Source organism: Vidua macroura, chromosome 15 (assembly GCF_024509145.1).
Source record: "Vidua macroura isolate BioBank_ID:100142 chromosome 15, ASM2450914v1, whole genome shotgun sequence".
NCBI lineage: Eukaryota > Metazoa > Chordata > Aves > Passeriformes > Viduidae > Vidua > Vidua macroura.
In genome coordinates this window covers 12,182,094-12,195,401 of record NC_071585.1, presented here as the reverse complement: position 1 = coordinate 12,195,401, position 13,308 = coordinate 12,182,094, and the positions used below count along the sequence as shown (strand labels likewise).

Here is a 13,308-nt window from a genome sequence, read left to right as displayed (position 1 = left end):
AGCAAGAACAGCTCCAAAACATGTTCTGCACACTGCAGTGTGTCAGCCACAGCTCTCTCTCTGTGGCTGGGGTGAAAGTTTGGGTGAAATGAGGAGGCAGTCAATAGCATGTGGTTCCTCATCCAGCATGTACCAAGAAGGGCAAAATTAAATGTAAGCACAACATTCAGTTGCTGCTTCAGAATAATTTCCTGGATTGTACTGACATTTCTACAGAGCTTTGCAGAAACATCTTCTCAGAGGATTTTAGCAGAGTCCGTACGTCCCTTCTGCTCCGAGGTGCAGGTTTCCAAGCATGCTGCCTTCCTTGGAAAAGGAACAGGTCTCTCCAAGGGCAGGATAAAACTACTTACATCTCAATGAAATAACCAGGCTGTGCTTCAATAGTGTTATCTTACATGTGTGTGTGACCAGGTGCATCACAAATGAATAAAATACAAAAGTTCCCAGAAGAAAACAAGTTAATAAGATGCATAGGTTAAACACCAAAATTATCTGAGGGCCTTCCCATGCAGCTGGGGAGGTCACCAAGGAGACCATATCTCAAAAGAACAGCTCCACAGCCATTTTTTCAGAAACTTAGAAAATATCCTAACTCACAATCCTGCAGTAATTGTTCTCTTTGCTGTAACTAATTTTCAGTTACTTTGTCTTTCAAAATCCAAGGAGGCCATTACAGTATTTTTGTTAATCTCCCAAGAGACTGAAATCCTTAAAACTATGTTAGTTGATCATTCATCAAACCCTCTTTCATGGTGTTTCCTGAGATTGATATTTATTCACAATATTTGAGTGTTTGTACAATTTCCCATTTTAGTTCGTCAGAAGCAAGTAACGACAAATAGGGTAGGAATGACCGAAACCTGACAGCACAGAGGCTGTGCTGTTCCTGCCCCAAAAGCCCATTCAGTTCTACCTGGACAGACTGAACACATCCCACCTGGTTTTCACACATACAATTCTTTTCTGTCATGCTATTTCTGTCATGCTTTAAAACTCTTTCTTTGTATATTTTTGGTGATCAGCACTGCTGAACTGGAAATATTTTTCTGAAAAGATGCTGAGCAGCCATGGGAGCCTGTATGTGTATGTGTCCCAACATCTTAAGCTGCACCAGGGAAGGTTTAGGTTGGACATTAGGAAGACTTTCTTCACAGAAAGGTGATTAGATATTGGAACAGACTGCCCAAGGAGGTGGTGGAGTCACTGTCCCTGTAGGTGTTTAAGGAAAGACTGTATGTGGCACTCAGTGCCATGGTCTAATTGACAGGTGGTGTTTGGTCACAGGCTGGACTCGATGAGCTCCGCGGTCTTTTCCAGCGGTGGTTTTGGGACGCTGTGATGCAATTCCCGACGGTGCCATCGCAGCCACCCCGCTCCCCGTCCCACCCGCCGGCCACGCCCACAATGACATCATTCACAATGGCTCTGCCCTTTCGGGACCGGCCCCGCCTCCAGAGGGCGTGGTCCGTGCCCGAGCTCCGCCTCTCGCCCTCGTGGCGCGGGGCGGGGCGTGCCGCGCCTGCGCAGAGCGCGGGGCTGCAGTCGAGGCGCGGGCGCGGAGCCGGTGGCGGAGCCGCGGGACGGTGCGGGGGGCCTGCCGCCCTCGGGGCGAACCGGGCATGAAGCGACGGCTGCCAGCTGAGGACGCCGGGCTGGGCACTGAGCTGCGCCGCCTGCCGCACTAAGGCGGCGACGAGCCCCGAGGCGAACCGAGGCGGCGCGGCGGGCCGAGTCCGAGGCGAGCCCCGCGGCGAGCCCCGCGGCTGTTCGCGAGCGCGACTGAGGCGGCAGCGGCGGCTTCTGCCCGCAGCATCCCCTGGCCTGGCGAGGGGCTGCGCGGGGAGGGGGCCGCGGCACCGCCCCCGCCTCCTCCCCTCGCCTCGCCCGGCCGGAGCTCCCCCGCGGCGGCGGGCGGGCGGTATGAGCGCGGCGCTCTGAGGGACCGGCGGGGCTCGGCTTTCCCCGAGCAGCCTCCCCTGGGAGCCGCGGCGGCGGATCGGACTCGGCTGGGACCTGCCATGACTCCCCTGGCTCCTCCCATGGCATGAGCCCGAGCTCTCCTCCCCGCTCCGCCTGCTTTTGGTCTCTCTCCGCTCCCGGGCTGTCAGATGGGATAGGACACACCCGGGCGTGCGGGGCTCGACGCTGCCGGGGGGGAGCGGCGGAGGCAACCGGTGACGGCCGTCGGCTCGCCCGGAGTCGAAGATGAACTGGCGGTGGGCTCGCCAGCACTGGAACGGCGGCTCCTCCGTGCTGCTGCTGCTGCCGCTGCTGCTGTGGCACGGCCGGGTCCGGCCGGCCGGCGCCGACAACGCCAGCCAGGCGTACTACACCGCGCTCATCAACGTGACGGTGCTGAGCCCCGAGCGCGGCGGCCCCACGCTGCTGCGGATCGACCGTGGCCGCTACGGGCAGGACTCCCCGAAGGTGGAGGTCAAGGGGCTGCTGGTCGCTCCCGTCCCTATCAACGGAGGTAACGCTTCCCTCGCTCGCTGCCGGGTGGTTGGTCCTTGCCTGGGCTGGGCAGGCTTTCCTGGAGAGCTCTGACAAACGAGGAGGAAGAGCTTGCCCAGAGGAAAATAAAATAAATCCATGATCTGAGAGTGTTGGCTTGAAAAACGGCTCAGCAAAGCATAATGTTTTCCAGCATTGATCCCAGTAGATTGGGTGTACTGAGCGGTGAAGGTGTTACTCCTTAACGAATTACAGAGAGGCTAGCAATAGGTGACAGTATTTGGGTACAGCATTGCCTTGAATCTCAGAACAGCTGCATAGCCATCTCACTCTGTATCTGGATAGCTTTGGCAACTGCATGAAGTCACAGTTTCTCAGTGTGCAGTTCTTAAAAACACTATTTAGGCTGCCCATCAAGACTTGGAAGGATGAAAGCTACCAAGCTGTTGCTCTTACAGCCAGCCCAAAATGCTCTTGCTTGCAGTACTGAACACTGGATAGAATGTCCAAATAAGTTTTCTTTTAATTAAGCGAAGCTGTTTGTCCATCAGTTCTTTTGATAAATGCTGGGGTTTATAGAGAACACTAATTTGAACAGCTGAGAGTCAGGTCATGAATTTTGCCTGAAGTGAAACCGGTATCTTCAGTAATGATGATGTAGTTTTAATAGTATCTTATTTTGAAAACCATTCTTGACATTATCTAAACTGCCATCTTTAAGAAATGGACCACTTGATGGAATACAGTGGTCCCAACCTGCCTCCTGGACAGTAAACATCTGAATAATGTATTAAGTGAAATACCGTAGTCAGTTAAAACTAGAATCTAAGTGGTGAATACTAAGAGTGTTTTAGAAGAATTGACAGCACAAAAAACTACTGTATTATTAGAAGCTTTCGAGAATTTGCCAAATCTTAAGATCAGGAAAATATTTTGATGCTTCTTCAGAGCAAATGCATTCTGCTGGGCAGCCTCTGTAAGCTTCTGGTCCAGATGGATCAGACTGTGCATCAGCAGGTGCTTGCCAGTCTCGCTGGACCTCAGTTTCATTAGCTCTGTAAAATATAACTAGAATATATTAATGGGGGTAGATTTTGGGGTGGAAGGGCAAGGAAGCAGAAATTGTTGAAGAGGTCTGCTCTAAAATGATTTTTATTTTTACTTCAAATCCTGTCTATCAGCTAACATTAAATATGTTGCAGTCGTTCTTCTGCTTCTTGATATTCCTCACATCCTCACACAACCCCCTTGAAATTAGGAGTCTGTCCTGAAAGTTTTAGGCATCTAAACACTGTTACTGCAAGTAGTATTTTAATAGGTCTTAAAAATACTGCCTTTTAATACATGCAAGGTATCAAAGCACTTTATTTTTTTTGAGCTGTGTTATTTGTCAGGAAAGACTTTTGATACTAATTTCTTTTAATCTGCCTCTGTAACTTTTTCTGCTTTCTTTTGATACGCCTTCACTAAGGTGCAGTTTAAACACTGAGGGAGGTTTTGACAGCATTTTCACAGGCAGCTGATAATGAGAAGAGCTAAATAAAATTATGAACAGTCTATAAACAGTATTTTTATACCTACTGCTAAGTACTATGATGAATGACTTTCTTAAGAAAGCACAGCAGGAAGTGTGAAAATGTCAGACCTGACATGGTTTGACATAGTGCAGTTGTTAAAACTTTGTTATCAATTTTGGTGGAAATACAGTTTTCCCTTCTGTTTCATAACAGACAACTTAAAGCAAGCACAACAGCAGTTGTCTTCCTTACTCTTACATACTCTGAATTGTTCTGTGTAGATTGTTATATACTGACATTACATTTGAATTTTGCTGATGTGCCTGTGGTTTAAAAATGTTTCCTGTAGTAAGAAAGATTGGAATATTTATGCTTTTAGTTAAGTGGTTCTTGAACATCTTCTTTTTTATATTCAGATTTGATAAAAGATGATGCAGTCTTACTGAAAGTAATTGTTTTCATGTTTTTTTAATCAGCCTGTTAATATTGCTGGTGAACTCATTTGCAAAATTTTCTCTAATAGCTCTAAACATGAGTAGCTGCCAGCCACTGCTCTTAGAACAGTAAATGCTGTACCCCAGTTTTCATGTATCCTCAGAAGAAAAGGACTCTACAATTGTTAGCAGCTTTATTTGAAGGTGCCTTGAATTTGAAACTGCTGTGATGTCAAGCATTCACCCATTTATGGGCTATCTTTGAAATTTTCGCAAATGTGGGTGATCTGTTAGCACCTTGATGGCATGGACTGTTTTAGAGCTGAAGTGTCCTTAATTTCACATTTTTGCATGCTTTGTGAAGAATCACAGAATGGTTTGGTTTGGAATGGACTTTGAAGATCATAAAGTTCCAACCCCCCTGCCACGGGCAGGGATGCTTTCCACTAGACCAGGCTGCCCAAAGCCCCCTTCAGCCTGGCCTTGAATGCTTCCAGGAATGGGGCATCTTATCACATCCCTTACTCATTGCCTGCAGGGAAATAAATGAGCTTACTAATTCAAGATTTAGGGCCCATGATCTGCTGCTGACCACACACAGCTTGTAATTTTATGTGTTCTGTGATGTTTTTTGACTTCTATTCTTGAATATGCCTAATATTTTATGTGCTGCTTTTTGAAGATGCCAGCTCCATGTGGTCACCCATCCTTTAAATCTCAGTGCAGCATGATAGTCAATCACTTCTCCTGTTTCTTTAGCAGGATTTCTTTAATGGAATTAAACCTTGTCATGTTAATACATGTATTAAAACTCTTTCTGTGTTCTTTTTATAGAGCTTGTATGAAATTGATAGGGGCTTTCAAAGGCAGTGTTCCCTTGGGAGTGGGGTGGCAGTAACTGGCATGACCGCCTGTGAATGTGACTTGTGAAAGTGCAGCTCCAGTGAGCTCTTGGTCACAGTTGGTTGCTGGGTGTACATTCAGCAGCTGTGTGGGCATATTTTTCCAAGCACATTAAATGCACGATAGCAGCACAGTTTCTTTATTAATCTCTCTTCCGTTCTTCTACTTTGAGTTGCTTTTCTTACCTCCTCTAACTTGTTAATCTCTTGTCTGCTTGCAGATTAAAAAAAAAAAAAAAAAAAAAAAGCAAGCTCCTCTTGTTGTGCATGGAAGGATAGAAGTGAAATGAGTCTTCACAGCCTGATGCAGATTTTCTGATAGTATTAATTCAGTCTTGTTCCAGAACCTCAGTCCCTTACTTCTCAGTCCTTTACTCTGTTATTTGTGACTTTGTGCAGCCAGACATTTTCATAGAATGATAGAGTGGTTTGGGTTGGAAAGGACCTTAAAGATTCTCTAGTTCCAAGCCCCCTCCCTTGGGAAGGGACATTCTCCTAGACCAGGTTGGTTGAAGCCTTTTCCAACCTGGTCTTGAACACTTCCAGGTAATTTCAGCCCAGTCCTGTCACAGCAGCTGCCTGGGTGCTCCTGGATATCTGTACATGCACCATGCAAGTGTTCAGCCCTGTGCCACTCCAATGACGTGTGCTTTTACTCTTTGGTATTGGGTGCCTGACACCAGTTGTGGTGCAGACCTTTAGGTATCCGGCACATTCCCCTTGCCATGGCAAACCAAGCTCAAAGCCACTGAATACTCACCTTAATGGTTCTTGGTAGCAACTGCAGTGTTTTGTGGCTTAGTTCCTGCAAAAACTTTCTCCATGGGGAACAGGACTTTTTGTGGCTGTTGAATCTGGGTTATTGCTTTTGGAGTCCTGTGTGAGGACTGGAAATTTAGTCTTGTGTGCTCTGAAGAGTCCCCTTGCAGGACTTGCTGGGAGGTGAGGTTTTGTGCACCTTGACTAGCTTGGAAAGCAGGCAGGATGACCAGGACTGGTGATAGAGCTGATAGGAAGAGAAATAGCAGCAGAGTCAAACTTGAAATGTTAAAATTCACTGAGCCAGTAGGTCAGGAACGAGCAGGTGAGGAGAGGTGGAAACAGATGGAGTTTAAAGGGCTTGTATGGAGGTGGTGGTTGTATGAAAGCTGCTTTGGAGAAAGGGCTCACAGAAAGGAGAGCTCTCCTGAAGGGCTGTAAGGGCTGGGGCTTGGCAAGGAGACTGAGAATGTGAGGAAAAACATATGTTAGAAAAAGGTGAAAGTGTGGAAGAAACAATATTGGCTCAGTGTTAGGAAGGAGGTATATCTTGTGCATAGGGCTGTAACTACAGCATTCTGTAGCATCTGGCACTTCATAAACATGTTGTGTGAACAAGTTTTAGCTGCAGAAGGTTTGAAATGCCAGTTTCCTGGTAACTGCGGAGCTTTAGGCAGCATTCAGACAGAAATTCTGGCCCAGAATCCAAACCAGTAAGGCTATTGAAAATGCAACAAGCAAATATATCAGTAGAGTAGGGGAAGAAGGATCTTGTGCCATGCTTCTGTCCTTCATCATTGATCTTTGTGTTCAGTGTAATTGGTAGTCATTAATTGATAGCAGAAGTGGAGGTTATATATTGGAGTATATAGCCATAGTTATAGAATACTTACTGAGCTAACAAGATTAAATCTGAACTATTACAGGAGTCTCCTAAGCTTCAGTGATTTTCTTTTGTTTAACCTCCTCCCTGAAACCAGATTACCTCTTGTTCAAAGAGTTTCTTTTCGTGCTAAAGCCAGCTTTAGTCAAAGCAATTACCTGAAAGAGCTGTTGAAAAGAAAATGTTGCTGTACATAACTCATTGATTCATTGGCACCACCTTATAAAGTAGAAATTATGACTGGCCTGAATAAGGGCTATATTGATAATAGCACAAGTAGTAATGCATGGAAAGAAAATATGTCCATTGCACTATGACATATGAAAATATGTCCATTAAGCGCTAATGGGATAGAAAATAGCTAGTACCATTCCTTGAAATAATCTATCAGCACTGCTGAGCTGCCTCTATGAATTTCCCAGCTGAATTCCTTTTCTCGAAATTTTATCACAGGATTATAATTAATGTGTTGCACAAAGCTGTCTTGTTTTACCAGTCAGGTGTTCTACTTAGCACCTACCTGGGCAGCAGAGCTGTAGGGAGGGAATGCTTTGGGGTACAGCGTGCATGGCACTGCACCTTCCTGTGTTCCTCTGTGGTTTCCTTCCCAGCAAGCCTCTTGATCTGCTGTCCCTCAAAATATTAGTGGTGTCTCTCCAGCTATTGTATTACAGCAATTGAAGGTCAGACTTTAAAATGATTTCTGTATGTGTAGCTGATACAGACCAGCTCTGGCAACTGGTGCTGGCTTTACAGATGACAGTATTAGCTAAGATGAAATCAATAGCAAGATATCTGACCTTTAGAGGGGAAAAAAAAAAAAAAAAGAGAGAAAAAAGCCCTGCATAGAATAAAATGGTTAATGTACACAGAGTGGGATATTTCTGTGAAAAAGGGGACAAAGTCTGATAACAGCCAGTGCAGCAACCCTGGCTGAAGGGGGTGTGTCACAGTTGTGCTCAAAGCGATGCAAGAGCAGCAGGAACACAGCGTGAGAAAGAGCAAACCCGGGCACAGTTCAGAACTAGGGGACCGTCTGCATTCAGACAGGTGTGCACTTGTGACAAAGCTGCTGGGAACTGCCCTTTTTGTTTCATTTTTTGCTCCACAAAATGGCTCCCCTTCGTATAGGGAGAAGGCTAAAACATGGTCAGACAATTGGAAAAGGAAGGTACTGTTGCTGTGCTGATGTGAGTTTGCCACTGCTTCTTCAGTAGTTGAGAAACGTTGGTTGGATCTGTTGCATCATTAACTATTTTTTCCCCATGAATCCCTAAAATGCTGCCACAAACCTTAGTCCTTCAGCAGAAAGGGGTCTTGAATTATAAAAAATGCTCAAAGAAAAACAGTTACACAAATTGAGCAGCCCTGTGTGTTCTGCAAAAGGAAACTGAAGCTCTCCTAAAGCAGAAAACAAACATGAGCCTAATGGTGGGTACTTAAATCACAGCTGATTCTTCTGTAAAGAGGCTCTTCTGTGGTGTTGGGACTTAGTAGGAAGGGAGATATTTACAACAACATTGTACATAGCTCTTTAACCCAGCGGGCTGCCACTTCTAAACCTCCTAAACCAGAAAAATGGGGGTTTTGCCAACACATGGTGCATAGATAAACACAGAGACAGGCAGGGTAAATAGCTTATATTTCAAATATAAGCCAGAAGAGTTAGTACACCTATAGGGAAACTTACTTAAATGGCTTTCTGTATGCTCATATCTTCTGAACGTCCATGAGTGGCTTCTGATTATATCTTTCTCTGGTGATTTGTTTTAGAATAATTTAATATGAAGTTGCTTTTCATTCTTGCAAGTAACATCTGTTTTGGGCCTCTCACCACAAGAAAGACATTGAGATAGTGGACCATGTCCAGAGAAGGACAAAGGAGCTGGGGAAGGGGCTGAAGCACAGGTTTGATGAGGAGAGGCTGAGGGATCTGGAGAAAAGGAGGCTCAGGGAGGACCTTCTTGCTGTCTAAAACTCCCTGACAGGAGGGTGGAGCCGGGTGGCGTTCAGCCTTTTCTCCCAGGTAGCAAGTGGCATAGGAGGAGGAAACTGCCTCAAGCTGTGCCTGGAGGGAGTTAGATTCAATATTAGGAAAAATTTCATCACTAAAATGATTGTCAAGCACTGAACCAGACTGCCCAGGGACTCGATGATCTTAGAGGTCTTTTCCAACCCAAACAATTCTGTGATCATCCAGGTAATGCTTGCAACCCGTGAGTTGTTGATTCTAGATGAACTTTGCAGAGCAGATCATAGATGGCAGGGCAGTGGAGAGTGTCAGAGGTGATTCTGGCTGCCCCTGTTCATGTGTGTCCCTTCAGTGCCCGCTGATATCCCTGACACCTGAGCTGTACAGGAGATGTTTCATTGTAACCATCTCTATTCTAGAAGGGTGACTGTGATTTTAAGACCTCCACGCTTTTCAGAGTATCTTCACTCTATTGAAAAGACAAGCAGAGCACCCCGCATTTTTCACTAGTGTTTCTGAATTTTATTTAGTTAAAAGTAAAAAGATTACTTAACATTTGTGTGGTGTAATAGAATGCTAATGCAAACAAAAGTGGGTCGTGACTTTTTATTAAATCTCAAGTGACTTGCAGACAGTTCAGATTTATGTAAACCAACCAGATTTTCCTCAATGTTTTTGTTTTACTTACATAGTACTGAGCTAATGTCAGCTGTTAAATTTTCATCAGGATATACTGAATACACCTCATCAGGGATAACATACTGTAAGCATTTGAGTGGTGTTTGTTGGTCTATATCTGGAAAGCTTTAATCTCTTAATATCTTGTTTCCTAATTCTTTATCTAGTAACATTTCATAGCTCTGTCCACAGCTGAGAGAGACTTTGATCTCCACTGTGGTAGAAAATTTTGTACTACTTTTTCCACCAATGCAGTTTCTGTTATCTCTTACTGCTTTCTCTGTTGCTTTTTAAGCTAAAAATTTTCAAGCATAAAAATTTCATGGTGCCTGCATGAATTTGGAGAATGCTTCTTCCTCATTCAAGGTGATCTTTGTTGCTTTTATGGTTATTCAATGTAATAACCCATTACCTTGTTCTTGTGGCCATTTTTGTTTTCACTTCATATTTTAGTTTTGATCATGATTGTACTGAAGGAAACAGTACATAATCTGTAGGATTACTGTTTTTAATCCATAAACTTTAGGTAAATTTATGTTTGCTATAGTGTCTACTTTCAGAGTTATTTTTGGCTGTTGAGAGGATTCTCTAGAATTGTAGCCATTTAGAAAATGGTATTTTCCAACAGATGTATCATACCTGAGATTCTTGAGTATGATTTCATGGGAGAAGGATGGGATTTTTAGCTTTCAAGGCTTGAGAAACTTCCTATCACAGTCTGCTGGTGCTTTCCCCCTGCCATGTTTTTGAGTGGAGATGTTCAGAACAAGGGGGAATCGTGCATTAAACAGCTTTTATCTTAACAGAGGGCAAAAAGGTTGGTGGCACATGTGCTGTGTTGTGATTCTTCATTTTCAAAAAGGACTAATTCTTTTCAAAAATACATACTGTTCTCAAGTTTAAGATTACAGAGACAAGCTGCAAAAGTGCAGTGGGCATGAACATGCTCTTCTGTAATTGTTGATGTTTGTGATGGCCATCACCAGTGCTGCAAAACACGTGTGGATAGTGCTAGCTAGCAATTTCCACAGGGATTCAAGTAATGATGTCAGGGTAATGGAAGAAAATGCTGTATAAAACTTGGCTTCAGGCATCTGTATTTCAGATCTTTCCTGATGCCTGTATAAAATACAGCAAATAGTCCTCCACATCTGAGATGTCTAATACAGGTTTGAAAAACAATTGTGAAAAGGATGTGCTGGTATCTGGCTCCCCACCCTCCTTCCAGGGGAACAGGGAGAGGCACTTCTTGTCCAAATTAAGAGATGCAATGACTTCCTGTACGTCTGCCACGGTATAGATTCATCTGCACTAGCTTTCCTTAGGCAAGCAGAAGATTTTCTTTGTTTCAGAAAACATCTTTAGCTCTTTGAATCTCCTTTGTTACAGATTTTAACCTCAGCTATGTTAAACTGAGAGTGCTTAAAAAGACTTTTGTTTCCAGCTAATATATTAAACTGGATATTTTTTGGTGGTAGGTTTTTTTGCTGAAATCTCATAGTTGTGCTAAACTCACTTCTTGAAAAGGAAAAAAAAATATGGGAGACTTCATTTGATTTTCTCTTATATTGCAGAACTGTAATTTTTCTGAGCTATTATACAAATAGATTGGTTTTTTATGTCTTGAAAAAAATCACTGTTTATCCCAACTATTTTTAGTAGCCAGAGATTATTATACTCTTGGCATTCAAAAGGATAAATATATTTGCATTATAAACTGTTGTTGGCTCTAAATTAAAATGCTTTAATGATATGACCAGTGTATCAGATTAAATTGTGTTTCCAGTTGTGCAAACAGATCTGTCTTTTATCAGTTTCCGCTGCTGGGAAGTCACTTCTGCCTTGGGTTTTGTGCCTTTTGTACACAGCTCTGTGGCTTTGGGTTGTTCCAGGATATGTTACACCATCAGAAGGGACAAAAGAGCTTTGCACACTCTTGAATTCAGACATCTGGCATTTGCCATTTCTGTTACTCTTCCTTTATACCATCTGTACCTGACGAGTGCGTTGTGTTTGCAAACCCATTTGTTTCTCTATGAATTCAAATATATTTCCTTGTAGACAAAATGTGCATATGTAAAAAGCTGATGTTGGCTGCTGGGGTTTTACAAGATCAGCTTTTAATGTCCTTTTTTACAGTAGCCTGCACATGGCAGATAACTCTGAAATCTTGTTTTCATAACCTGCTTTGTTTAGTTTTACTTCCCACTGCAGTGATATTTGTGGCTGCATTAGCAAGAAAAAAAAAGACTTGTATTCCCCAGAATGACTGATAAACAGCTGTTTTGTAAATGCCCATAGCAGATGAACCATATTCTAATGTTTTTCAGCCTCTAGGCAGGTATTGATTTGAATGTGAATTCATTATTCTAGCTGCACTGGAGTTAAAAATAGGCTTGTGTTAGTGAGCCTAATTCTTGGGCATATAGTCACAGCTTTCAATGCATGAGATCTCTTTTTTTAAAATCTTTTTTTCATAAGAATACGGTTATCTTTAGACCTTCTTCGTAAGAGAATAGTGGCTTCCTAGTGCATAACATTTAAGTACTTCAGCAGCTTGGAATTAGGATTTTCTTTTTCTTTGTTTTGCCTGTTAGAAGAAATTGGCATCTGTGTAAATTTGTTTCCCATTTCAGTTGCAGATCGTCTGGGCTGTGACCCTCGAACACGTTTCCAGGTCCCACCAAACACCAAGCAGTGGATTGCTTTACTGCAGAGAGGAAATTGTACATTTAAAGAGAAAATACTGCGGGCAGCTTCACATAATGCCACAGCTGTGGTCATTTACAACAATGTATCCAGTGAAGAACCTGTCACCATGACTCACCAAGGTAAATAAAATGGAATCTCCTCCACTATAATGCTTTTGCCATAGAAACTATTGCTAAAGAGCCCTTGGCATTGGACAGATGGTATTGGAAGTAGCCATTTACTAATGATATTTACGTATATGCAATATAGTGAAATAAGCCAATAATTCTGCAAAGTTATTTTCCTTTAGCATACATTTATCCAATGAGGAACACTTTGCTCTGCGGTGGGGATGTGGGTGTATTAAGAGTGAGGAAGATCTGAGGAGCAGTCTTTCAAACCTTTCTGCAGAAGAGAAGCTAACATACAGATATAATGGAAGATCTAGAATTTTACAAAGCATCTGAACCTGAAGAATTCTGTAACAGCATGTCTTCAGCTCACTGTTCTGGTGGGGACCTTCAAATGTTAACAGCTGTATTTTGGGATCTGAGCTTGCATGCATTTTTAATGACAGTTTACAGAGGGTTATCTTTCTACAGTGGAAGTCTGAGTGCAATACAGGAATCAACCAAACAATGATTTGGAGGGCAGTTGCCTCTGTAAATTGTCTAGGATAATACTGGAAGTCTATTTTTCTAGAGAGTTCTCTTGTTTTACAGCAGCTTATGTGTAAAATTCTACTGTTCCGTGTGACTTACTTTTGTTGCTGGAAGCCTCATATATAAACATTTTCCTTGGTTAAAAATTATTTTTGCAATTCTGATATCTACCTGTTTTATTTTCCAGAAGGTTTTCTCCTTTTGGAACTATTTAGCTTAATCAGAAAAAGCATATCTCTATATTTGGTGGTAGTGCTGCTGGCTGAGTTTTTTTTCTTTAGGATAATTTCAATCTCTTTTAGCATAGGGGGTTGCTTGGAAACTAGAATTTCTTAATTATTGCTCTGCATATT

The 13,308-nt window shown here is 43.1% G+C and overlaps 1 protein-coding gene across 3 annotated transcripts in view; it reads left to right on the top strand.

Moving 5' to 3' along the window:
* The first annotated feature begins 1,527 nt into the window (after positions 1-1,527).
* RNF130 (ring finger protein 130) overlaps positions 1,528-13,308 on the top strand; it is a 55,468-nt gene continuing 43,687 nt past the window's right edge. The window contains exons 1-3 of one of the 3 annotated variants that reach the window (XM_053990794.1): positions 1,528-2,120; positions 2,186-2,476; positions 12,239-12,433. In XM_053990794.1, the coding sequence (XP_053846769.1) occupies positions 2,048-2,120; positions 2,186-2,476; positions 12,239-12,433 (559 nt within the window). In that variant the 5' untranslated portion in view covers positions 1,528-2,047. Of the gene's footprint in view, positions 2,477-12,238; positions 12,434-13,308 lie in introns of all 3 variants that reach the window. The other 2 variants (XM_053990795.1, XM_053990792.1) reach the window with 2 other exon arrangements.